Genomic DNA, 27,626 nt, shown 5'->3' with positions numbered 1-27,626 from the left:
GATCTATTAGATTGCTTGGCGATAGCTGTAAAGCTTTCTCTGAAAACTGCGTAAGTGGAATTGTTGCGAATAAAGAAAGAATTGACAAACTACTTCATGAATCTCTGATGCTCGTCACCGCCCTTAACCCTCATATTGGCTATGATAAGGTAAATACTTTTTCTTTCTTTCTTTCTTCCTTTATAAACTCTTATCACTATACCAAGCAAAACAAAAAAAGTAACTGAATTTCCTTTCTTTTTGGCGTCTTAAGTATTGAACGTTAGAATGGTAAAGAATAGTAGTAGAGTATGTAATGTTCTTAAGTGTAGAAGGTAATGTTCAGATAATTTATGTGGGGATATCACATTGACCAATAATAAACATCGTTAAAAAGGTCTTCCTATTGAAACAAACTTCCTCATATATCATTTGTTTACTTCTTTTGCGAAAGAAAATGTAACACCTTCTTTAACTAAGTTCCAAAAACGGTCAGAACTACTTACAATAACTGCGCATGAAAGCTATTTCAAAACCAAATGAACAAATAAAATCCCCTAACTGCTTCTAGCATCGAAAGAGGTCGATAACAAGAACCTTTTACTTTGTTTATTATTGGGAGGAATTGACATAAGAGTTATATTTTATTCAATTTGTCACAACTACTTAATTTTCGAATAATAACATTCATTTTTCTCGTAAACGAATAAAAATTCGGTATACTGTACAAGAAAACAATTTATGAACGAGGAACCTTTGTTCAGGAAGACACCTGAATTAGTGCTCAGCAATGGATGGGCTTAATTTGAAATGCTTTAGTTTTTTGTAATACAAATCCTTGTATACGAAAGTGATTTATATTTTATGTATGAGTAAAATCAATAGTAATTATTAAAAATGAATTAGTTGTAACGTAGTTGGAAAGCTAGTTAAAAAGCGAAGTTGATACTGGTTTCAACATGAAGCAAGTAGGACCTGCGTATTTTCAGACTAGGAGTAGTGGTTATTGATTTTAGTTTCTTTAAAGAAGTAAAGGAACTAATGAAAATATCTTAGTAATCCGTCTTTTCCCGAAAAAGTAAAGTAATAGGAACGGATAGTGGGAGAAGGAATAAACTGTTTTCATAGATACTCAGTCATTTCACAAACTATTTTAATATTAACTTTCTCTACCAAACATACAATGGAAAATTCAGTTCTCTGTTACCAAGTATACAATGGAAAATTTTAATCTTAATTTGAAACTAGCAAATATGCTCTGTGTTGTCATGAACAATATTTTTTCGCTAATATTCTTCCTCCACCTCCTCCATATTTAATTTGGGCAAGTAAAGTATATCTTGTTTTCTGAAGTAAAAATCCCCAACCAAAACCTTTGTATTAAACGGTTCAAACGAAATAGTAGAGTTTCCTCGCTCCTTCCATTCAAGTTCGAATATTTTATTTTATTTATTTACTTTCTTTTGGTATCCTTCATGACATCAAAAATCATCGCGATTTATCAAGTAAAATTTCCCATGATGATACGGATTGTAGTTTCATTAATAATAGTTCCCTTCGTCTTGCGATATCCTATTGAATTCATTCAGATAAATGACATTCATACTTTATGTATCGCGAGGCTACATTATACCAAATTATGTTCTTATACACCTAACAGTTCAAATGAAACTTGTAATGATAGTAAATGTTCCCTTTCCCCACACAGAAGTTTCTCATTGGGGCAAATTTCTGTTTTACGAAAATCACCGAGATCCACAAAGTAATTGCTTTTGTGATAATACAATTTAGAAAATTAGTTTTTTTTCTTTCTTTCTTTTCGTTTTACATAAGATTTTTCACACCTTACTTCCTTAATTTTATGGATTAATTTTCAAGAAGTTTGCATAACACAAATAGCCACCAATTCATTATCTATAACATTATACAATATATATATATCATCAAAATAACTTTAACTTAGAAGCTGGGGTGTAAGTCACAGACACTAAATCACAAAATCGGTCATAAAAGCCACTGGACACAGTTGCCACAGATCATAGACGCTACGGTCACTTAAGCTATATGGTCATATAAGCCACATTCATGTGTGGCCATAATTGCTACATGTCATAGCAGCCATATTACGCACAAAGTTTAAAGTTTATAGATATGACTGCTACAGTAACCGAGGCATCTATTGAGTGTGTCTAGAGGCTTTTATGGCTGATTTTGTGATGTGGTGCTTGGAACATGTTTCCGAAAGTTGGACCATCAAAGGTGCCAAAACTTTTTCTTCTTTCTTCTTCTTTTTTCTTCTTCATCTGTGCGTGCTATATTGAATTCCCACACGTAAATAAAAAATTCGTATTCTGTCTCTATGTTCCCACAAATTCAGAAAGCTCCCACATACTGTCTGTATGTTCAGCAATTCAAAGGAACACGTGAAAATTCTGGCTTCTCCGTCTTCCTTTTATGTTGGAGATGCTGTTTCCAAAAGTTCATGGTCATAAAAACCTTTCCCAAGTGATAACCTACAGGGATTCTAAAATAATCTGAATCCACAGAATAATTCTTCCGTAGTAATTTAGTTTCCAAATTTTGACATCCAAAACTTGCGTATTTGCGTGATAGATGGAACAAAATTTTACTTTGTTGTTTAGTGCTTGTATCTAACATTAATTCACTCTTACTCTCTTTTCAGGCTGCTTTAATTGCAAAGACTGCTCATAAGGAAGGAGGTACATTAAAGGGAACTGCAATTAAACTTGGAATTCTAACCGAGGAGCAATTCAATGAATGGGTCAAACCACAAGAAATGTTGGGACCGAAATAATTTTCTTGAATAGAAGGAAAGAAAGCGAGTAAATTTCCAGTGGTTGGCATCCTATGTGGTTTGCCGTATGTTTAAAGTGATGCGTTGTACAAAATTGTTGTGATTTGTATAAATATACTCTTGTACAGTGAAAACTCCAAATAAAAATTTTTGTTACTTTACTCAGTCAGTATATTTCAGAAGGAGAATAATTGGTAAATGTAGTTAGTAACTTTATATTTTTCTACTTACATGAAAATTGAGCGGAGTTGATAGCTTTGTGAAAGAAGTTGTCACGCTTTTCTCGAAATAGTTTTATTGTTTTGTAAATATTGATCTGAAAATATTAATACAACGAAACCTCTCAACAGACACCGATGAGACTGAGAGAGGTCCGTAACGGAGAGGTTGCGGGCATTTAGATTACTCCCAGCTCTTGCAGCAATTGAAATACTGTACTCAATGTTCGAATTACTAAGGGATTAGAGTCCCTCATAAATCCCTCTGTAAAGAAAGGAAAATACTCGGGGGGGCGTGTTGATATGAGCATGTAATGCCAAATACGGTGGGGTTTCTTTTCTTTTCTTTTCTCAAGTTACATGTTATCTGCCCCTTATAAAAAATAATAATTTCAGGTACAGCTTCTAGTTGTTCTATGTGGTGGTTTACTAGGTCATTGAATTATAATAAAGGCATTTTGTGGGGAAGGGATTTTCTATTTAGTGTTCTGTTTTAAATATTTATTTTAAACTTAAAGAAAGTATTATGTACGCAAAATACGTATAAACTGAAAATAATTCCTGACCGTTACGGAGAGGTAACTAAACTTTCAGGGTCAGGAAAAAGACTGTATCCTTAAAGGTAGAGGTTCTGTCCCGTCTAATAATACGTATATATTTTCCTTTTCCGAGACATTAAAATCTCTCCGTTAAAGAAGCTTTCACTGACTGTGTCCGTAGAAGGGAGGATTCTGTCCCGTAATAATACTTCCATATACCTCAGTGATTTGTCTATAAATTTCTATCGGACGCACTTTTCTTGCATTCAAAAATCTTATCACACTACGAACCTCACACTTGGCGGGATCAGTAATTGTATCGCACATTTTACAGTCGCACAGCGAAGCAATAACGGACCGTAGCGGATCGCAGCTGGTGCCAGACTAAGGCTAAAGCATGCCCAGGTCAATAACCCAGCGGCAGCGGGGTTGGGGAAACACGCGCACGCGCTAGCGCAAAACGTTCTTTACTTTCCGAATGACCCTCGTACATACATAACTCACGTGTAATACATGAAAAGTAAATTTTGAACTCTTATTCCAATAATATATGATAAATTTAAGACTTCATTCCAGATGTACGAGGGATATTTTATTCCATTCCTATTGGGATGCTTCCAGTAGCCGGAGAATGGGCATATCTTACGAGAAGAAGAGCGAAGTTTGAGAAGTCCAAAGGCACAGTAGTTCATTAGGCTGACATTGGGATTCTTCACTAGGTGAAGGAAATAGCACAAACTCCGGGCCAAGCTTCCACTCATTGTACAATGCTAGCTATGATTTGACTGTGTGGTTTGATGTTTTGTCCTCATGCAGTTTCACCCGTTTAGTATCCGCGGGGATTTTGGTATTGTAATCCATGTTCCTGGTAACATGCTGTATTGATCTTCAGATTATTAGTAACGTGGCATAGTGCTTCCTTGAAGATAAGACTGGAATATTTGCACAAAAGCTGCAAAACATATGAATAAAAACGAAGATAAGACTGGAATATTTGCACAAAAGCTGCAAAACATATGAATAAAAACTAACTTTTCAGTGAATGCATATAGAAAAAAGTAACCGGTTTCAAGCTCTGCAACTACTGAAAGATATTATGTTGTAGGGCTTATATTAGGAGCAATTTGAAAAATTATGCTAGAGCTTATTTCCTGATTAGGTTTTATAAATCTTGCGAGGGACTCACTAACACCATCATCAAAGGTACAGTCGAGGGCATGACTGCCAGGGACAGCTACGGCTAGATTTCATCAATCAAGTGATGGAGGACATCGGCCGCTCCAACTCTTTGACCATGAAAAACCTAGCAGAATATCCTGGAGAGATGCTGCAATTTCCCTTGTATCAAGATTCGTGTATGAAATAGCACGAATTACTTTGAAAATGAGTGAAATTACTTCTCTCTGCATTGACATTTCTGTATGTAATTGGTCAAACTTTTTCATAATCCACACCTCGTGTGGGATGACTACAAACTTTCACCGATCTCCCGTCAGGTGGCATTCATACACCTTTCTGCAGTTAGTTTTCCGTTACACGATGTGGTTGACTTTTAGCGCATAAACATTTGCCTTATGGACAACCTTAAGACTTAAGTTCTTCTGGATGGCATGATGAATGAATGGTTGACATAGACAGTGTGGTGGTGGTTTCTTTATTCAGCGCGACGCTGGTGGTATCAGCTTTATTGGAATTCGATATGGCTTAGTGATGCATAGTCCGGGATCGAGAGTGTCCAATAGCAGATCTCTGTTCTTGACACTTTATGTTGAAACAACTGAAGTGTGCATCTACAAGTGGTACAATGTAGCCTTCTCAGAATTGGTTCACTTTCAGTGCCATTTAGACAACAGTATTTTGCTATGCAACTTTACGTTTCTATGCTGCGCCGTACTGTTCCTTTTGCGTTTCCTCCATATTGAAACCTTTCAGCCCCTGTATGAAAGCCTGATTCGAACTCCACTAACCTTAATTTGTAGCCGAGACGCTTGACTTTTCTGTTCTCGCCAAGTAGGCTTTTTGGTAGACAAATGCAGCATGTATCGATTTTCTCCCGTTGTTTCCCCTTCCTTCATTCCACCGATTTGTTCATTATCTTTACCATCTTCCGTAGTCTCAGAGCACAATCGTGTGATCATAAACTGAAAGCAAATAGCAAACTTTACTTTGCATCAGGTCAAGATATGGTGTTTTGACTATATAGCTGTACAATACAATTTGTGCTATGTAAGGAAGTATATATTGATACATTTTTAAAAAAGCTGGAGATTATATTCAACTTCATTAAAAAGAAATATGAGCGTTTTAAATAAAAGATAAATTACAAAAAATAAAATCTCAGTTGAAACGCAAGTTTGTTTAAAAGTTCTATTGATATTTTTTTTAAGATGTATTTTATTTAACTTCTTACATTAGGTTTTTATGTTGAGTTTCATTCGTTCTTTTTCTTTGGATCGTATACCGGGATTTCTGTTACTCCCTTGGGGGCTATTCCTCCACGAACCCCACCAAACGCAGCTGTAGCAAGATACTTAGCAGCTTCAAGTGTAGTCTGGATATCTCTCTCCGTTCCTTTCGCTGCATTTATTTCCATTATGTCAACAGCAGTTAGTCTGTTCGTCTTGAATGCTTGTTCCAATATGAACATTCCTTCTCGTAGAGTCAAGCCGCCTCGTACTGTTAAATAAAACAAAATTGATTAAAATTAAATCTATACAGAGTTGAAAAATCATAATTTTAGTTTTTTTTAAATAGAATGACAAATAACTAGAAAGAAATAAACAATAAAACATCTACAGATAGGTTTAGAATCGGCAGGAACTCAACAGCAAATGCTTACAAGAAATTGTTTAATTGGTGCAAAGTATGATAACATTTATTGTCCTAAACGTTTGGAATGAATGGGCCAATCTATGCTGAGTTCTTTGGTAATTAATAAATAATATACACCGAGTGCGTCAAAAAATGTACAAAAATTTTGAACTGTCATAGAAAATGTATTTTCCAACCTACAAGGTTAAATTTCTAGAGAAAAGTAACGTTGTTTCCTCAACAGGTTGCAGCAGAATTGTCGGTCTAGCTGCGCGATTCTAAAGAAACTAATATCAGCATGGTGGATTGATCTTTGAAGAGCGGAAGCAGGTTAAGTAATACTGGAAGTTTGAGAATGTTGCTATGGTTCAGCGAGTGTGGGACTGATCCGCCTTCAAGGGTAACTTAACAATTACGTGTCTACGAGACAAATTCGAGCTTTGTAGAACAGTGTGTAATGTGCAAAAAGGCCGATCAGAGCGACCTCGCATAGAATCCTTAGTTGCAGTGCTGGAACTGTTCCACTGTTCACCACAAAATTCTTCAAGGCAGGGGTCCGTGAGAGCGGTGTAAGTGCTAGTAGTGTGCTATGCATATTGAAGAAAGGTAAGTTGTGTACATTCCTACCTGGTGCAACAACTAAGTGACAACAACTCAGATCATAGGATGCAATTTTGTGAATGGGTTCAGGACATGGTCACACGTAAACTGGGATTTATTGGTAACATTGTTTGGTTGGATGAAACATAATTCAAACTTAGAACTGTCAGTATGTATAATTGTGTGTACTGGACTGAAGATATTCCCCACATTACTGTTGAAAAGGCTGTGAACTTGCCTGGTGTTGTAAATGTATGGTGTATCTCCTAGGGCACTCATTGGGCCTTGCCGTTTTGACAATATTGTAATTGAAGAAAAGTACCTAACGATGCTTGCTGATCCCATTTTCCCTGCCATTCGTGCAATCTACGGTAATGACAATGTATTACCAACAAGGTATATTAGTCTTATCTTCGATATTACATCAAAACTTGATATAATAGTCATATCTTCGCCCATTCAACTTACGTTGATATCGTGTGAGGTCGTGAAAGGATGTTCCAAAGAATCTATGTAGGAATGAATACAATGATCTGTGATGGAAGTGATAGTTGTCTTACAACTAGTAAATTCATTATAAGTTTCTTGACAAAAGAAATCTTATCATCCACGGGACTAGGCATTTTTTAAATGGCGTATACTTTAATTTTCACCTATACATTTGTTTTTTGTTAGTAGTTAGCAGTGCCGTGGCCAGAGTATACGACGCCAGCCCCATACATACATTCCAAGTATTTTTTCCTTTTTCTCCCGAATTTTGCGCCCCCCTTACTTCGTCGTCTGGGGCCGTCGGCCCCCAACGGCACGATGCTTTTTTTTTTCATTAGCAGATAAAAGTACGAGAGCTAATATCAAGATTAAAGATCAAACCAGCTAATCATTATTATTGCAGTAATTGATCGGATCCATTGTAGCAATTTATTTCACATTCTCCAATAAATGTTAAAGATGCTTCGTCTGGAATTATAGATTAGCCACCAAAAAATCACTAACGTATTTCATGTTAGTGTAGATATTTCTCTTGGCAAACGCTCTGGTATCATCTCATTTGAATCATTCGGTATGTTCGCCTTATTTACTCGCTAAACTAAATACTATAAAAATAAACATACTCATCACATTAGTAGAAATTCTGTAGCATTTTTCTTTAAAAAATCTTTTTAAATAACGAAAATGTTACACAACCATTTCGAATTTTGTTAACGCCTACTTCATACTGTAACAAATTACGCTAAATAATGATCCAGATAAATAAACCTTTTGATTTCAAACTTACCTGGAGTACCAGTGCTTGGAGCTTCAGAAACATCCAAAGCATCAATATCGAAAGAAACATGAAGAGATCGTGTATTGTTTGGGTTAATAGCAGCCAATGCTCTCCTTGTTATTTCATTAATTCCGTATTCTTGTATCTGTTCCATGCAGAATGCCTGGAGTCCAAGTTTTTCTAACATAAGCCTATAAAAAATAAATTAATAAATGGCTATCAATAATAAAACAGGGTAGAAACGGACATATTCAGATTTTAACGTACTTAGTTCTAAATAATATGATACAAAAACATTTTACATACACACCTGTTCATAATTTAGGATCAAAGAGAATTTCCTTGTTTCATTGTCATACGTTTCGGCTTTATTGGTATCAGGAGACATGTGGCGCTGGGAGGGTCAGACAAACTCGTGACAAAAGCGAAGTAGACATCACACTACTTGAGAAATTCACGCAATGAACGTGTTGTTTGCAAGGGGGATATGGTCCATCAAGCCTATCTTGCAGACTTTCAATGAGAATGCATCACTCGATTTGAAGTAGTTCAAACCCAGCGTAAGTTATTAAAAAACTTGGGAAATTTAAGTGAAACCTTTTTTTAGTTTAACGTCCCACGTTTATGCCCTTTAGGCTAAAGGAGACGATAATTAATTAAATTAAATGTTTATAAAATTATTTTTTCTCTCCCACCGGGAATCGAACCCGGGACCACATGCACCAACGGCACACACGCTAGTCATTAGACTAGCGGGGAAGACTCAAGGACTTGTAAGGTTGCATAAAGTGCAGTTTTAGGAAGTTGATGCATTAGCTTCAGGATAGTCACACAGTACAATGCTGCAGATTACTGTCAGTAGTTATCGGACAATTCCAGTGTAATATACAGGGTGGCCCAAAAGTAGGTATACACCCCTGTATTGATCAAGTATAGGCCTAACATTCCAGCCTATAGGTTTATTTGTTTCGGCTGTTCCGAGATTTAGTTATAAGTAAAAATACATTAATAACAAATAATAAAAAACTAAGTCTGCCCGATAACAATAAGAAATTATATAAAAAGCAATGAGTTGATCTACACGGGACTGTATACCTACTTTTGGGCCACCCTGTATACCAGAAAGAGATTAGTAGTGATCTTACAGTATTCACCAGTGCAAATGTAAAGTACGGACAAAAATAAGCGATCAAAATCGTAATTAGTTTTGTCCCGTACTTTAAGTTATATCCTCATACTGTTCATGTATTGAACATACATCTTTACACAGGCAGAGTTTCCTTTTGGCTATATGGTTGCCATACACGGTAGACCTGAAACCGATTCTCGGCAAGCGCTTATGTGGTTCGGATTCCACGTTAAGTTGTAAGTCTACGTCTCATAGATCCACGGCACAAAACTCCAATTCAACCAATCTTTACTCAGGCCTAATGCCTGCCTGAACATGGGTTATGTCTATTAGCTGGCCTGATGCATTCTGATAAGTGAAGAGCTGCGTGGCCATCTGCTATTCTCAAACGAGCCTAAATTCTCCAGACTGTCTTGTTAGTTGTGTACATCTGGAACGGACATAGTACACGGGGATCCCTGAGAACATCTTTGAAAGGTTTAAGTTCGGTAGTTGTTATATCCTAGTATAGGTGGCTTAAGCCAGGAGCTCTTATACCTCGCAAATACAGATGGTGATCAGAAAAATGGAAACACCTGTAGTTGGCAACACGTCAGATGTATGGGTTGGCAGTGGTGTCGTGGCGCCCGCTGGTGGTGGTATGTTAGGTCGGTCTCCATACTACGTCAGGCGCAGTGGAACAGCAGTGTCCAGTGGCTGCAGCAGACGGAGGTAGTGTAAAATGGGAGACCTCTCAGATTTTCAAAGAGGGCAAATTGTTGGTGCGCGGTTATATGGAGTGAGTGTGACGGCAGTGGCTACTGTGTTAGGTGTGTCGCGTGAGACAGTGTCGAAGGTGATGACAGGCTACACAACACAGGGAAAAACCACATCGGGGAAGCGGAACAGTGGGCGGAAGAAAATCATGAGTGACAGGTCACGCCGGGTATTAAAGCGCATTGTCACGCAGATCCGTCGTGCCACTGCGGAGCAAGTGACGGAGGAACTCAATCAGCACCTCCCCAACCCTGTTTCGACAATCACATAGTCCCCCGCGAATTACATGACATGAACTTACAGGGTCGTGTTGCACGGGCCAAACCGCTCATCAGGGACCATAACGCTTTCGCACGCCGCAAATGGTGCCGCGACCATGCAACTTGGACCGTTGAGGACTGGAAACGTGTGATATGGTCGGATGAGTCATCCTTCACCCTATTCCCAACCACGGGCTGTGTTTATGTGTGGAGAACGCCCAAATAAGCTTATGATCTACAGTGTCTCCGCCCAACTGTGAAACATGGCGGCGGCTTGGTGATGCTGTGGGCCGCCATATCATGGTTTTCATTGGGTCCTGTAGTCACATTTAGCGGAGTAATCACTGTCAACGATTATGTCGCAATTTTAGGAGACCACTTGCATCCTATGGTCCGAATGTTGTTCCCGGACAATGACGCCATCTTTCAGGATGATAATGCACCCATTCACACAACTGACGTTGTTGCAGCGTGGTTTGAGGAACATCGGGATGAAGTTCAACACCTCCCCTGGCCCGCCCAATCCCCAGATCTCAACATAATTGAACATCTGTGGTCCGTCTTGGAAACACGACTCCGGCGACGATTTCCACCTCCATCCTCTCTCAGAGAACTGGCCGATGCCCTGCACGAGGAATGGTGTAAAATTCCACTTGCTACCATTCACGACATCTATGCCTGCATCCCACGTCGCATGAAGGCTGTTGTGAAGGCGAAAGGTGGCCCGACACCATATTAATCTGGTAAGTTGCAATTTCATTCAGGTGTTTCCATTTTTCTGATCACCATGTCTACATGGATCATCCATATCCTAACTGGACAAATCTATTGGGATGTGATTCTATAAATGTAGAGAACAATGGAATTGAAGTTCTCTTTATAGACAATAATACCCATCTCGCAAACTCAGTCGGTCTTGTGAATAACTTCAAGACAAAATATTAGGTCTTTGGTGTGGCCTGCGATATCACCAGACTTAGACTCGATTGAACACGCTTTGAACTAAGTGAACGTCATCCTCCGAACTCCACCAGAGCTATGGATGCAAGTGGTGCTATTCCGTAGTTCTAACACACTAATATTCTGGTTCATAGTATGTTGGGGTATTGTATACTGCGCATTGCTGTCAGAGCACACCATATGATACATTAAACTTTGTATGCAACAACATCCATGTGTTTACTGCTACGCAGTGTGATATGCTATGCATCTTAAAAATAAATTTGTCTCCATAAATGTTTTGTCATTCGCTTTCAATTTACAGTATTGTCATCCCTCTCTTACGTATCTGTGCTCATTTAGGTACACATTATATAAGTATACGGGTTTTCCTACGATAGCATCTTCGAAAGTAGATATCTGCAGGCAACATGATTTTGTGCAATAGAAATTATTTGTGCTACAACTCGTAAACTCCCCTATTGTCCGATACAACCAATGACTGCTCAAGGTGCATCAAATGTCCATAGATCAGCACGGACCATCCAACAGTATTCGTATAGTTCGGAAATGTACCGCACATAACGTTAAAATGAAGCCTTTGTCATAAAATCATAAATGATACGGAGACACAATTGGGCTACCGAGATTTGCAAAAGACTTTTGGGACCATACTGCATTCTCCGATGAAAGACAAGTCTACCAATTCTTAAACAGTGAATGTGGAAGGAGCGATTGATACACCACCATTTGCAACAACTCGATTAGTAATTTGTGGTAGACAAACACCGTGTGTGGATTTTTTCTCGAGATTCTCCCGTTTCCTCGCACTTTCTTCATCAAAAGAACCCCGTACATAATCTTTGTGCGTTAAACTAAAAAAAAAAGTCAAGTACTCTATGGCGAAATACGGCGGTATAATTGTCATGGTGTGTAGTGCATTAAAAGATGGTTGTAGTAACTTACGTTTTTGCTATGCACCAATGGTGCCGAATACATGTAGATATTGTAAGATTGAATCTTATGCTTCTTTGAAAGAGACGAATTGGTGCGAGACTCCATAAATTTGATGGATGATGAGAGAGGCACCATGTCATAGGGCGAAGTTGACCACCCACTGAAAGAGACTAAATTGGATTCAAACTCTAGCGAGATCCGGAAAATACCCGAACATGAATCCTGTAGAAAATGCTTTACCTCTACAACTAAAATTGCACAGACCCGCAAACAACCAACAGTTAAGGTACTCTCATGAATGACAAACTCTCGTCAGGATGTCATCAATAATTTACTGCATGCAATGCTACGTAGTATTAAAGCTTTACGCCTTGCCAAAGAGGACTTTACCAATTAGTAACTCCAGCATCAGGAATAGTTCCGTCAGTGCACTGGTACGTAGCAGAGACCATTATCGATTATTCATTCTAGGGTAGTCTTACGTAAATGTCCACTGTTACGTATCTTCTCCAACAAATGTTTCGTTTCTTTAAAAAAAAAAAAAAAAAAAAAACTTTTAATTTTAGGGCAAACGTTGTATGCTCTTTTGATAGATTCTAAGATAAACGTACAATAAATATGAAAAATACAAGAAAGTATATTATGATTCCAGACTAAAGGTATATTATCCTCTTTTTTAAAAAATATTTTTTTAATTAATGGCTGTATAATACTTACCTCTCATATTCATCAACCATGCGAAGTCCTATATATGCAACATCTCTTGTGGATAATCTGTGAAAAATAAAAATATAAATTAACACAACTCTCCATGTTAATATGAGAAATAAAAGTTCACAGCTCTTAGAGATTTGCAAATGTTATATTCCCACACAATAGCTAAGTTATTGTCATAGTGGTAGTAATTCATTTAAGATGAGTGTTCCAAAACTTTGTAACCTTATTTGTTTCACAATTAAATATAGGATCATTCCATCTCCTTTTTTTTCAATAATATTTAACTTGTTACAGCAAGTGGCAAGAGATGCTACATGTACCCTATTAATTATTAAACGGGCCAACGAAGCGAATCTGCAATACGTTTAAATCTACTTTACGTTCAATTCATCTTCAATAATTTGAGATGTACCATTGTGTCCTAACTTTTGTGTGACTCCGATGTTTTGTTTATTATTTTGTATAAAGTCTTTTTTAAAATTTAAATGTTAAAAGATACACATTTATTCGTTACTTGTTTTGGGTTTGTTTGTGTTATGCTTAGTTAATTCATGTTTTTAAAATTACTTTGAATCATTATTATTGCGAGACCTTTAGTTGTCGACGGGGATGATGGCTTGGTGCACCTCTCATTCCCCTTGGCATGTTGGCTCCATGCTATGCCCAAGGGATTGCTAGGGAAGTAGCATTCTCTCTGTAAGCGTCTTGGTGTGAAGTTAGCAGAGTTTACACACTGCTTTTATTTGTAAAGGCTTATCAACCACATTTTATGGGTAAAAAATCATTAAATACAGGTCCGGGGTCATCCTCTCGTAAGAAGTCCAGGACAAGTGAGAGTGATCTAAGCACTCTCCAAGTAGTGTATGTGGAAAATACAAGTATCGTGAGTCTAGTCTGATATCTTGTAATAAAAGACAAAAGTGTTGATAATGCCAATGCAGAACTATCTGTCCGAGTGATGTTAAAGAGTTTGTCCTCTTTCTTTATTAATAAAGTTGTTACCTACAACGCCGCGGAAGTTAAAGATATTAAAGAAGTTACGGAATGGAATTTTGTTAGTGGAAACAATAGACGATAAACAAACTGCGAAGCTACTTAAATTGGATAACATTGGACCAGTTCCCATATCAGTAGAACTTCACCTTCTACTGAATGTCAGTTGGGGAGTGATTTCATGTTAGAATCTCTTGAACACCACTGAAGAGAAGATTAAATTGAAATGGCAGTCCAACGTATCGTAGAAAAAGCTCAAATTAAAAGTAAGAAGTCAGGCAAACTGCATCTAACTCAGATACTGATTCTTACTTTCAGTTTGCCTACGCTCCTGAAATTCACAAAGGCTGGATATTATCGACTGAAAATGCGATATTACATTCCTAACCCTCTTCGTCGTTTTAAATGTCAGCATTTTGGGTATAGTGTGGAAAGTCATAGTGTGGATCCCTGTACAGCGACCAAGCCTTGTGTCTAAGAGTGATCATTCTGCTTGATCCTAAAAACTGCCCAGGCTTTCAACAAAAAAAAGCATATCCGAGAGCTTATGGTTGTCGAAAAGGTTTCTGCAGTCGATTCAAAACGACGTCTAAAAGAGAGCATTCCAACCTTGCTTCCTGTTCTGTTTTCCTCTCTTGCTGCTATGCTCGTAAATCCCTCTGCATCTGACGTTTCCAACAAACTGAGCTCTCAGCTAAGAGCACTGAACTGTAAACCACAATTATCAACAATATCTCCCGAACCTTTCAAAACACACCGTGTCTGAAGCTAACGCCACCTCATCGCCACACACTGTATATTCCTGGCATCAAGTTAAGCACCATATTCGGCCTCGTCTTAATGACCCTATCCTCTCAGCGAGAAAATCACAATCTCCGACAGTTCTCAAGCCACCTTCGATCTCATTAAAATCGGATATAGTGGAGAATGAAGTGATCGATAGTGAGTGGACGGTAATCAGCTCACGAGGTAAGGCTCATTTTAAACGCTTCTTTCCAACTATGGACTTATACAGTGTAATCTTAATGCGTTCGACAATTATCTTGAGGAATTGAAATAGCTGGTTCTGACCACTCACCATCTGTTATTTGCTTGCAGGAAACTAATTTCCAGCCTACTCAGTCATCTGTTTTATATTATTACATGATTTGCTGGTCAAACATATTGATAATCGCGCTCCTAATGGCGTAGCCATTGCTGTATTCTGTGACTTTCATTCTCGTATATGGACTTTAACTCCTGCTTGCAAGCAGTTGCGGTGCGTGCGTTCCTTCCTCGCCCAATCACCATCTATGCGTTGTATATTCCTTATGCTGAAGTCTTTTTGGTGGCCGACTTGATTCAATTTTACAATCAACTTGAGCCGCCTGCGTTGATTGTCGGAGATCTGAGTGCATATCATCGCTTATAGGGCTCTATTCGAACCAACGATCTGGCCATCAGGTGACGTAATTCCTCGATGAGATTGGAATGGTCATCTTTAAAGATGGTGCTTCTCACTTTTCTAGTGGATTCGGTACCTACTCAAGCATTGACCTCTCCCTGTGTAGATACTGTTTCTTTTTTCTTCTTCTTCTTGCTGCTTCCTTTACATGAAGAATGCATTCGTATATCTGCGACAGTGATCATTTTCCAATGATCACAGAGAGTATCCCTAGCGAACAAGATACAAGGACACAAGTTGTTTCATGAAATACCGTACATGCAGGGGCGTAAATAAGGATCCCGCATTGCGGGGGGCCTCAAGCCATCAGGGGCCCCCAAATTGTGAAGATGGGCGTAGAGAAGGGGTCCCACTCCACGCGGTCTGTGGGGAGGCCCCCAAATCTTTAGTTATGCCACTGGGTACATGAATAAGTGGCTTATATTAAATTGAAATCTAGACTTCATTTTGAGTTCTAACGAAAACTAAGAATCCGTTAAACGATTTGTTCAGAAATTTTCGAAATCTTGGTGAAACAACAATAAGAACTTTATATTTCTCTTTATTTTCGTTATTGTTTCTGATGTAGCTCTGTTTCAATCTGATACAGAAAAAGAAAAGAAAGAAACCTGGAAAATTATCATTCTTCATTACCTCAAATTTTCATTGTGCTTTTGTTAGGTTATTTACTTGCAAAGTCTACACTGCAAAATATTATAAAACAAGATAATTTCGTCGTGTGATTCACATGAACATGATCGAATTCATATTGTAAGAAAACATATTTACCTTGGTTCCTGCCATTCCCAACCAGGAAGATGAGGCCAATAGTCACTTAGTTCCTTGAGTAAAAGAGCCAAAACCATTCCGTGTACATGGCCCGTTGGTGATGTGAATAACGTGTTGATGTCTGCATGTGCATCTACCCATAATACTGAAATATTACCATCTACAGCTTGCATGTGGCCGTCAATAGTCCCAATGCTTCCAGCATGATCTCCACCAAGGCAAAGTAATTTTCTACCTTCTTTTAGGATATTCTCCACTTGAATAGATGACTATCATTAAGAAAAAGGAAAATTATTTGACGAATCAACAGTAAATAAAATAAAGGGCTAAAATGATAAAAGTAAATGTAATGATCCTTGTAATTTCCGTTTTCATTTTCTCCATTCAAAAGCTACATTACATCAATGAATTCGTAATAAAAGCTACCATTTTTTTTAATTCGAAGTCCAGGGGAACGCATTTTTTAAATTGGAATCCAAGGAAACGCAAAAAAAAAAAATCGAATTCTCCAAACTTTAAAATATCCAAGAACGTGTATTTTCAAATACCTAAAATCAAGCAAACAAAAATACGGTACGCGAAAAACAAATTTATTTGCAGTACACTTTAGCTTCAGGGAAACATTGCGTGATTCAATATCGCAAACAAACGATTTTTGCTCAGTCATAAATTAGGCCACGCTTTTTCCCTTTGTGTTGCTTTTCCCTACGTTTGCCTCTGGGTAACTGAGAACTGAATTCTTGTGTTTCCCAAGAATTAAGTTGTACTTTAGTTGCTTGGAATTGTCCAAAAACAGGAGGTTCAAAAGTTTGATTTACGTGCTATATTTAATTATTGTTTTTAATACAGTTTTCAAGGAGAATGAACTTTTGTTTGAATTCAAATTATACAATATTTCGTATTATCCAATAAGACTCCGCTATATATCGTATAGCCAAGTTTGGAAGAAAAGCCTATCTCGTGCAACCAAGTTCAGAAACAAAGTTTAAAAAATCTTATACAGAGGGGATGTGGAGTTTTTCTTGGGGGTATGACTTTTCAGGGGTGACAGAGCTTTGCATACTATAAGCGAACCGAAAGTCTTGGTTTAGAATGTGAAGCATTAATAACTCGCCATGCATAGACTATATACTTCATTATTATTATTATTATTATTATTATTATTATTATTATTTGCAATGTAAACGTGGGTTTTGACATGCACAATCAGAATTAGAGATTGTAAGAAATGTATAAATAAACTGTTCATACGGAAAGAAAATTAGTTTTAGAAATATCATTTGTTTGGCTTCTCCTTTAGATGAGTGAAAAAATTGGCAAAGTGGAAAGAATAAGATCATTCAGGTATTTATGAAACAGTAAAGTAACAAAATCGCAATTCTGTACATCAGGCTAGATTAATGATACAAAGTTGATAATTAACCAATCAGTGGCGCAAGCAGTGGACTGACTCACCTCAAGCATATATAGCATATTTAACATAAAAAAACAAGCATTATACTGACATATTCTTTTTTAAAAAATCTTCCGTCCTGCAAGCTATATCTTTGACCTAACACATTTCAACAGATTAGGTATATTATATTCATCTTTTTCAACTCTTTTTCGTTACCATATGCATCAAAATTTACTATCTGTAGGTGCGAATAGAGACCACTGAAACGAAAGTGGATTTTGAAATATTAGGTATTATTATTCCCTAACAGCACAATTATATAGCAGGCATATGTCTATCATGTTCGCTCAGGTACATGGGAATGTGTCTAGTATGGGCGTTATGTACCTATGAGAGAGAAATCACATGGATGGCAAGTGATAGTCACAGTCTGTCTGCCCCTAGGCACATGCCTGACATGTACCTGGGGAACGTGCTTAGTACAGGGTTTGTCCGGGAAGTAATAGGGCTGATTTTATTCCGCCATGATTGTACTTCGGAGCGTGCGCGCACCGACTGGATCCGGTAGAGGGCGTTCCTAGCTAACGAACGAGCGGCTGGTCAGTTGTCTCCGAGAACACGGAGAGTCAGGACAGGCCTTTTCGCGCGACGTGTTTCTGTGAGTGGTGCAAGCCGAAAATGCAGCGTTCGTTAGAGCAGAGATACGCGATTAAATTCTATGTTAAACTCGGTAAATCTGAGACAAAGACGTTTGATATGATCAAGCAGGCTTACCCAGATTATGCTTTAGCAAGAAGTGGGGTGTTTCGGTGGCACAAGGCCTTTTCGGAGGGCCGGGAAGAGGTCGCCAATGAAGAACGTGCTGGAAGACCTTCGACTTCGACAAACACCGACAATGTGACTAGTGTGCGCGAAGTTTTGAACTCAGACCGTCGACTAAGTATTCGTTTAATTGCCCAGATGTTAAATTTACCAAAAACTGTGGTTCATGAAATTGTGACGGAGCATTTGAACATGCGCAAGATGTGTGCGAAGATTGTCCCAAAAGTGCTCACTGACGACCAGAAATTGCGGCGAGTGGAATTGTGCCAAGAAAATTTGAACATGTCTGAAAGTGACCCCAATTTTTGAATAACGTAATCACGGGTGACGAATCATGGATCTTTGAGTATGATCCCGAGACAAAGAGGCAATCTTCCGAGTGGCACACGCCGGCGTCTCCTCGCCCAAAAAGGGGAAGAATGAGCAAATCCAAAGTGAAAACAATGCTCATTGTCTTTTTTGACATCAAAGGCATCGTCCACCATGGATTTGTTCCTCCTGGACAAACCGTCAACGCCAAGTTTTACGTGGAAGTGCTCAAGAGACTCAAACGAAGGGTCAATCGCGTCCGATCAGACATCGGAGCGGACTGGAAGCTGCACCACGACAACGCCCCGGCTCACACCGCCTTTTTGTGAACAGCACCTGACCAAGGCCGGCATCCCAACGCTTCCGCAGCCGCCCTACAGCCCAGATGTGCCCCCCCGGACTTGTTTTTGTTTCCTCGCCTGAAACGCTCGATGAAAGGCAAGCATTTTGAGACGACAGAGGGGATCCAAGCAGCTTGCACCGCGGCTCTCAAGGCTATTCCGGAGAATGACTTCCGTGACGCCTTCAATGCTTGGAAATCGCGCTGGCAGCGCTGCATCGACAACAGAAGGAGCCTATTTTGAAAGTTTTTAAAGAATTGTAACTATTGGCTCAATCATTTTTTTAAAATCGACTCAGTCCTATTACTTTCCGGACAAACCCTGTATGTTCTAGGTATGTTCCCCATGTCGTAAGCGTTAATGAACCACAAAATTACTCCCCCCAAATATGTTAAATCGCCTACATGCGTAATGTGTTTACATTAAGGTGAGTCTAAAAACACTTTAAACAAGTAAAAAAACATGTACCCCAGGATGGGCGCGAACCATCAACCTTTGGATTATTAGCAGATGTCGGTAGAGCCGCATTCTTGTACAAAGTCGAAGTTAAATTAAAGCTTGAAAAATAGGTAGAGACGCTTTAAACGCTTTACAACGTTAGTTAGGGAAAATGACAAAACGTTAGTTATTGTAACCGACCAGAGAATAACAAGTCGCGAGTTTTGTTGCGATAGATTCCTACTGCTCTATTGCAATCTACAGGTAGAACAGAGCGGGTAGCCAACCGCAGCAAATATTGGATTAATATACAGTGCCATACACTGGCGCAAATCCCGGCGGGGATGAGTGATGTCCCCTCCAATCTTGGAACTGGGGGGACTGTCCCCCCAATATTCCGATTTGAAATGTGTTTTTGGGGGATGATTTGTGCTTGATTGCCACAAAGGAAAGTGAAATGAAATTAATGTCCCCCAGAATGTCTCAAATCTGCCCGCCTTCCAATATTGAAGTCAACTCTGCTCCCCTGATCCTCCATAGCATTGTTTTTGAACTTCATAAATATTTTGATCGCTAAAAAACGGTCTTATCCGTCCCCCTCCTCCCAATGTTGAAGACAGATTTGCGGCGCTGGTGCTATATCCAACCACCTAAAATCCCCCTTCCTCTTCTATTGTGTTTCGTGTTTTGTACTTTTTATGCATTCCGGCATTCGCCTGGTGGAACTAAGGAAAGTCTTTCGTTAGAATGGACTTGCCTGTCCGGAAGTGTCTTTTTAATGTACCCCTCGAAGTTTTATTGCCCCCCCTTGTACAAAAGTCTGAATTCAACAGTGGGAGCGGATATCTGAGTTGAGTTTTAGAAGACACAATTCGTTAACATCTTCTAGGGTAACGGTGACTTTAAAGATGATTATCTATATCCCATTTTAAATTATTGAAACAAAGGTGTATAATTGTAGAATGACATCTAAACTCCCTAGCTGTTGGCCATCTACCGGAAGAAATTGAAGCTTCCAGGCGTAATGCATTTTTACTACCTTTTAGCAGAGTTTATTTTAATAGATAAACCCTCCTCTCAAAAAGTCTTGAGACAATAATCTCCCAGTTATTTTTGATTCTGAAGAAAATATGAGTGCTGAGACATTGTACATTGTTTTCAAAAATCTTTTATTTGTCAATTATGATGTTATGCGCAAAAGCAATATATTTTGGTTTTATCATTTCATATGAGTACTAGAAAAAATTAAAAATAATTTTAAATTACTTTAAATTCCAAGTTACGTATCAATTTTCCTGTCTGAATTGTGACTAGACAAAAATATGCACTATCAACTTAATAACGCATATTCATAAGAATAGAATTAATTCTCATAAAACAATATCTTTTCCTTTTTTATTTTACCTTCTCTGAATAAGCCGATATGTATTGCATTTCATTTTTACTTTGCACATCTTCGGTTGCAGAATCTTCTGGGTGTTCAACTTCCAAGTCACCATAGTCTCGCACATCACAACCTACAATCAGTGAATTTGATTTTATTTTTTCACTTTCAGTTTATATAAACACACTGTATACAATATTCTAATTTTGGATATCACATGTCATAACACCATACTCTTAATACATAAATAAGTGCATGTCAATCTTGCGTTTATAAGCAGGCCTACAACATGGATTTGCATCACTTGCGGCAAAATTAACGCCTCCAATTTATATATATAAGTAAGGTTTAAAATTAAGGCTAAAAAGGTAAGTCTCAAAATTAAAATTAACTTCAAAATTAATTGATTAAGATTAAGATTAAAAATGCCATTTTCACCACTATGTCTTAAGCCATGGGCCTTGCCATAAGAATTGTTTTGACCTATGAAAGTTAATGAAAAATTTATAGGTAAAGTTAAAGGGCATGGGAAAATTACGGTACTATTATGAATAATTACTGTTTTCAAACCAGCAAATTAAAATCATATTAAAATTAAAATTAATTAGTAATCTATCTATTAAAATGCTACAAAAGCAACACAAACGTTTTATATATATATAGGAAGACAGGTTTGGGGAACATCTTTATTGTTTCAAAATCAAAAGATGATATTAATCTGCCACTAGACGGTTTCGCCCTCTCTCGTGGCATGGGATGTGTTTGCATCAATTGTGCCTTTATTTTACTTATAGTGAGGCATTGAGCTGTAAAGAGATATACTGGTGATTAATAATTATCAAATATCAAAGAAACTAATATATTACAGCAACATATAAATTGATAAATTAAGAGAAAACAAAAATATAAAGAGAAATTAACATATGAAAGATAAATATAACTAGCTAATATATAAGAAATATATAATGAAGATAAATATAACTAATATATATTAAATATATAATGAAGTGAAATGATAAAGAACAGTGAAGGTGGTAAGAATGCGACGAAATGAATGTACAAATACAGCAATATTGGAATTCAAATAAGGTCGAATTTGAAAGAACGACAGCTGAGTGATGATGATGAATGCAGTGCACTTGACATCACAACACTGTAAGTATGACGAATGCAGGTTAATCTTCTGTCTTGGGGCTGCTCAAGACTAATGAGAAAACACTGGGAAGCCCTTGTTAGTGGTGTGATAAATAAACAGTGCTGTAATGGAAAAAGATGATGAATGAGTTGTCGTTGGAAAAATGTGACATGATGGTGATCATCCGGTAGAGTGCGAGCATACATGGAAAGGAAGATGCTTAGTGGCGTATAACAGTATCTGAACTGTGATTCTTGCTCCAAATTTATAAATATAGTGTCTAGAAAAATATCATTGTAGTCGTGAAGGTATTTAGCTATATATTTTCTACGTAAGTGGGCAATGTATGTACAAGCGGCGGAAAGTTTATCTTGTCGTAGAGATCTTGATTATGGTAAGATAGTTCGATGCGAAATGCTAGCCGAAAGGCATGATGCTCGAGTATCTCTAATCTGTTATGAAACTTCTGAGGGGCTGAACACCAGGTGACATGAAGTAACAAAAGTGAGAATACTCCGCATAAATGCTGTATGAGTGTTCAGTAGCAATGTAAAGTTTAAACCCCAGGTTTGACCTACAAGGCGACGAAGAAGATGAAGTCTGTTTTTGGCTTTTGTAACAAGTTTCTGTAGTTGTGCTGACCATCGCAATTTATAATCGAAAATGACACCTAAATAAGTAACAGTTTTAGTTGGTCGGAGGAGATGATCGCCAACACGTATCTCAAGCAAATTCGGATTACGATGGACTTTACTGCGACAATTGGGCGGTAAAATAACTAAAGTTTGTATCTTGTCTTCATTAACAGTAAGTCTCCACTTATTGCACCAGCGAAGAAAGTCCGTAATTGTAGTCTGCAAATTGACGGTAATCTGCTGAATTGTTTTACCAAGTGTAAAAAAAGCAGTATCATCCGCATATTGGAAGAGATATGTGTGAGGTACCGGAGATGGTAAATCGGAGGCATATAGGATATACAGAAGAGGTGATAAACTTGACCCTTGTGGCACTCCCGTATGGGGGAAGATCGGATGTGATAGAGAGCCGTTGATATTAACATAGGCAATACGGTTTAATATAAAAGAGTAGATAACTCTAAGATAATTTAGAGGAATACCGAGCTTAAGCAATTTATAGAATAATCCATAATGTCAGATACGATCAAATGCTTTCTCAAGGTCCATGAGTATGAGGCAGGACGGTAGTGCTTTGTTATAATGATTTGTAATGATAGTGGTAAGACGGAATAATTGATCATTGAGACTGTAATATGGACGAAATCCTGTCTGATGAGAAGGTAAATGGTGATGATCATTGAGATATGGATGGAGACAATGCACCAGTATTTTCTCAAATATTTTTCCTAAAGTAGATGTCAGTTGTATGGGCCGATATGACTTCACGGAGTGAGGTGGTTTGTTTGATTTTAAGAACATGCAAACTTTAAACATCTTCCAGTCCTGTGGATAATATCCAGTTCTTAAAATAAACGTATAAATCGTTGCCAGGAAGAGAAAAAACTAGTGAGCACTCTTTGAGGATTCGATAAGATATATGATCAAAACCAGGTGCTGTATTACGTTTCCGCTTTAAAGCATCTCTTATTTTCTCACAGATAATTTCGTGATTTAAAGAATGTGAAGTATTCAACTCATGAGTGATTGATGGTTGGAGCAGTTGGTTGATTGCTGGTTCAGATATGGGGGGACTTAAACGATGTGTGGATAGAGGCGGCGTAAAGACTGTTCGTAAGTGAAATGCGAAAGCATCCGCTTTCGCCTGATCAGTGTGCAAAGGCTGATCGTCCTGGACAAGAGAGTAAGAAGTACTGACTTTGCCCAGTTAACAGGTAAAACTGTTTCCAGTATCTTGTGGGGTGTGTTTTGGTGTTCAACTTGTTGCACGTTTTAGTCCATGTAAGTCTTTTATGGGCAACTATATAATTGTGAACTGTGCGTTGCCATCGACGTGCTTGGGCTAAATAATTCTGGATTTCGTGCCTTCTCATATTCACGAAAATACTGCCTGGATTTTCGTACGAGTGTAAGATATTGCGGTGGTAATATTGGCTGATATGTTTTACCATGCTACGTAGGGATATTCTTTGCAGCACTGTCGTTAAGAGCAGTTGTAATGCTATGAACGACATTGTTCAGATCAGCTTCAGAGGTTGGTGGTTGTAACTGATCCATTGCGGTATTGATATCAGTCCAATATTGTTCCCAGTTAGCCTTATCATATAAGAAAATAGTTCTTGTTAATTGTGAAGACGATGGTGGACGTGCATGGTTAATTATCGCTTTTACTGGTAGATGATCGCTGCCGATACAGTCAAGAACCGTGATAGAAGTTTTAGCTATACTACTGATAACGCCAGGAGTAGTCTGACTACTCGACTTGGTATGTTTGGGTAGTTGATATATATGGCCATGCAGACCTAGGGATATATAATCAGAAAACTGAGTTTTCTCCCTGGTATATCGACAGTGAATATTGATATCCGCTAGTATTAATAAGTGACGATACTGCGAGAATACGTACTGGAAGAAATCGAGCGGAATATCATGCCCTGGACGGACATAGATTGTAGCTACAGTGAGAGCCATACTTGGTAGATATATAGTTGTCACCAAATGTTCAGGCAAGGGGACACGTGATGGAATAGAATGAGCTCTGTAAGTTATTTTATGGTAGATTCCAATAGCAGTGCCGCCTTGTGCTCGAGCGTTAGTGTCTGCGTAATCATGTCTTAGTAACTGATATCTAGGAAGGCGTATAGATGTTGTGGGCTTAAGGGCTGTCTCATTCAATGCAAATATATATCAACATGTTGTTCTAAGAGTAGCTGCTCAAATAGTATTCGGTGTTGAGATAACGACCGAATATTCATAAAAAGAATAGTAAGAGCCATACTGAAACTGAAAGCTTTGCGTTTAAACTGTAGTATCACGTGATACAATATGAAAATGGACATACGGACCAGAATAGGTAGCATAGAGATTAACTTGAAATATAACTGAGGCCGCCGCAATAGCATAGTCAAGAATCAGCTGTCGTTGAAATGGAAAGATATTTTGTAAGATAAGAGTGATATAACGCACGAAATTCTCAACGGTGAGAGGATAAGCAATAGATTGGAAAAAAGGGAGAGAAGCGTCTATTGTACGGAGCGGAACAGTCACTTCCGGGTGATCCGGTCTGGCTGCTGACTTAGATTTGCATTTATAACCGTAAGTAGGATGTGCATTATTTGAACATGATGAACAATGTGGTGGCTTCCCTGTATTTGGGCAGTCCTTTGTTTCAGGTTGTCCTGCACAGTACCCACATTTGGGAACATTTGGACATTTGGAAGTAACATGGTCATTGTAGATTTGACATTTTTCACATCTAACTGGAAGAGGTGAACTGGTACGTGATCACTCAACACGATATATTTTAAAGATGTAAGCACCATCTTGCAACAAAGTATCGATCCAAGTTTGATACATGGTCAAAACCATAGAACCATATAAGTTGGGCCATTGTTATTTTTGGTCCGAAGACATTTCGCTACTTCTATGACCTCGGCTTTAAGCTCCTCTAACGTAAGACTTTTTCGTCAGTTATTTCTGGTAGAATTTGTTGGCACGTCTCTTGTGCACCTCCAGTCAGCACTTGCAGCTCGTTTTGCATCATCGTTGAGCGTTTTACTCTTTATCTTTACAGAGAGTTCTTCACAGCGAGAACAAGTGTCCACTTGAGGGCGACCAAAACGCAGTTTAAATCTCTCCTTAAAGACAGTACGATATAAACTGTATGAAACCTTTATATCAGATGTTTTTCAAGGAACAACTTATGCATTAATTTTAAAGTAAGCTTTGCACTTAAATACTGCACATTTTGGTTGGTGTAATGACTTTGCTTTGTAGGGAAACTACTGATGTGATTCATAATGGCTTCTATTATTTCATCTGGATTTGCATTTGAAGGAGTAGATTTACCTCTCTTATCAATAGCGGGCTTGTTCACTGCGACAAGGTGACAAATACTACGTAGCCTACCTGCAGACAAACCTAAAATGCTTTCTTACATACAGTGGTTCTGCCGATACTTGTCTTTACACTGTACACAAACTTATTGCCCTTCGGTTTTTCATTTTCACCATGACAAGGGCGCGTAGTCTTGACTTGCTTTCGTGACATCAAGCCCTGCAAAAACGCATCTTGGTCGTCTTTAGTGCAAAAATTTCGAAACTGACGAAGAGCATCTTCCCTGCCACTTGCACTCACACGTGGAAAGCAATGGCTGCAACACTGACAGTCTCTCCCTGTTATTATTTGCGGTATAAGTTTGCCTTTGTAATTGGTATACGCTTCACCTTTCAGTCTCGCCTTTTTAATCTTTTCTCGCTTAGATAAAGGACGGGGTTCTGCAACGTCTTCCTGCATACTTGCAGTCATACACACTACTTCCGACATGTTTGCTAAAACTACAACAGTTGACAGTCTACAGCGCAATTTCCCGTCAGTACAACGTTTCAAGTAGAAAGTGCACATGACGACGACATGTGTACTTTCACCTAAAAACGAAAATTTTAATACCAATATAAAGACAAGAAAAGGCTTGACATGTGTACTTACCTCACAAACTATTTGTCTACGTATAGCAAACATAGTAATGGTATTAACTCAATTTCGGCCAAAACTTGACATGTGATGTTTCAAACAAAAAAAAACAAAAAAAAGATTCATCTATCAAGATGTATGTGTGATGAGATGAAAGATGAGGTGCAAGTTAGACACCACAACACAGTGATATTATTAGTTAGACAGGTGAAGGGTTATCTTCTTGTGCCGGGGCGACTCGACACATGATGAGAGGCACAATGATGTCCTTGTTAGTGAGAATTAAACTGCAAACGATGAATAAATGTTTGGTGATAAGTCTGGTGGTTGATATGCTAATAGAAATTCATCTATTTGTTCGTCAGGATGTGTAAGAACATACAGTGTAACTAAGTGCTGAGTTGTGTAGATTGTAGACGGGGTGGAACATCTTGATCGGCATCGATACATATACAACTGTGAAGCATGAGATGGCCTTGAGACCAACGAGTAGTGATGTATCTGGTACGCAGTTTTTCTAAATGAAGAAGGAGATGTGGAAATGGAATACGCTCATAGAGTAGCTGGGTAGGACTAGGCAGTTTGATGCGATATGCAAGGCGTAATGCATGTCTTTCAATGATCTGGAGGCGGGTGTAGAATTTGTTACTTGCATTAAGCCATGCGATGTGTCCATGGAATATAGATGGTCGCAAGAAGACTTTGTAAGTGTTTAACACAGTCTCTTGATGAAGGCCCCAGGAAGTTCCAACTAATCTCTTCAGAAGGTTTAGTTTATTTTGCGCCAGAGTTATGCGATGCTGAAGGAGTTCACGTCATGAAAGATGGTCATCAAAGATAACGCCCAAATATCTGGCTGTACGTGTGACGGAAATACGTGTGCCAGCTATAGTAAGATGTAAAAGAGATCTATTGCGTCGAATCCGACTGGTGTGTCCAGATGGTATGATGACAAGTGCCTGTGTTTTAGTGGAGTTGATTCGGAGTCGCTGAGTATTACAC

General features: G+C 38.3%; 2 protein-coding genes across 4 annotated transcripts in view; one reads left to right on the top strand and one right to left on the bottom strand.

The window, feature by feature from the left end:
* LOC145695079 (fumarate hydratase, mitochondrial-like) overlaps positions 1-2,955 on the top strand; it is a 47,358-nt gene extending 44,403 nt beyond the window's left edge. For both annotated transcript variants that reach the window (XM_081771950.1, XM_081771951.1), the window contains exons 9-10: positions 2-149; positions 2,663-2,955. In XM_081771950.1, coding sequence (XP_081628076.1) covers positions 2-149; positions 2,663-2,794 — 280 coding nt within the window. In that variant the 3' untranslated portion in view covers positions 2,795-2,955. The remainder of the gene's footprint in view (position 1; positions 150-2,662) is intronic.
* Positions 1-27,626, bottom strand: part of LOC145695081 (arginase, hepatic-like) — a 69,768-nt gene that overhangs the window by 2,237 nt on the left and 39,905 nt on the right. The window contains exons 3-7 of one of the 2 annotated variants that reach the window (XM_081771959.1): positions 20,903-21,015; positions 16,193-16,461; positions 12,988-13,044; positions 8,239-8,420; positions 5,962-6,227 (exon numbers count right to left, since the gene is read on the bottom strand). In XM_081771959.1, the coding sequence (XP_081628085.1) occupies positions 5,983-6,227; positions 8,239-8,420; positions 12,988-13,044; positions 16,193-16,461; positions 20,903-21,015 (866 nt within the window). In that variant the 3' untranslated portion in view covers positions 5,962-5,982. Of the gene's footprint in view, positions 1-5,916; positions 6,228-8,238; positions 8,421-12,987; positions 13,045-16,192; positions 16,462-20,902; positions 21,016-27,626 lie in introns of those variants that run through there. The other variant, XM_081771958.1, reaches the window with a different exon arrangement.

This window comes from Thermobia domestica, chromosome 9 (genome assembly GCF_964235325.1).
Source record: "Thermobia domestica chromosome 9, izTheDome1.hap1.1, whole genome shotgun sequence".
NCBI classification, from domain to species: Eukaryota; Metazoa; Arthropoda; class Insecta; order Zygentoma; family Lepismatidae; genus Thermobia; species Thermobia domestica.
The sequence above is the reverse complement of the archived record's forward strand: the minus strand, read 5'-3'. Positions and strand labels throughout refer to the sequence as shown.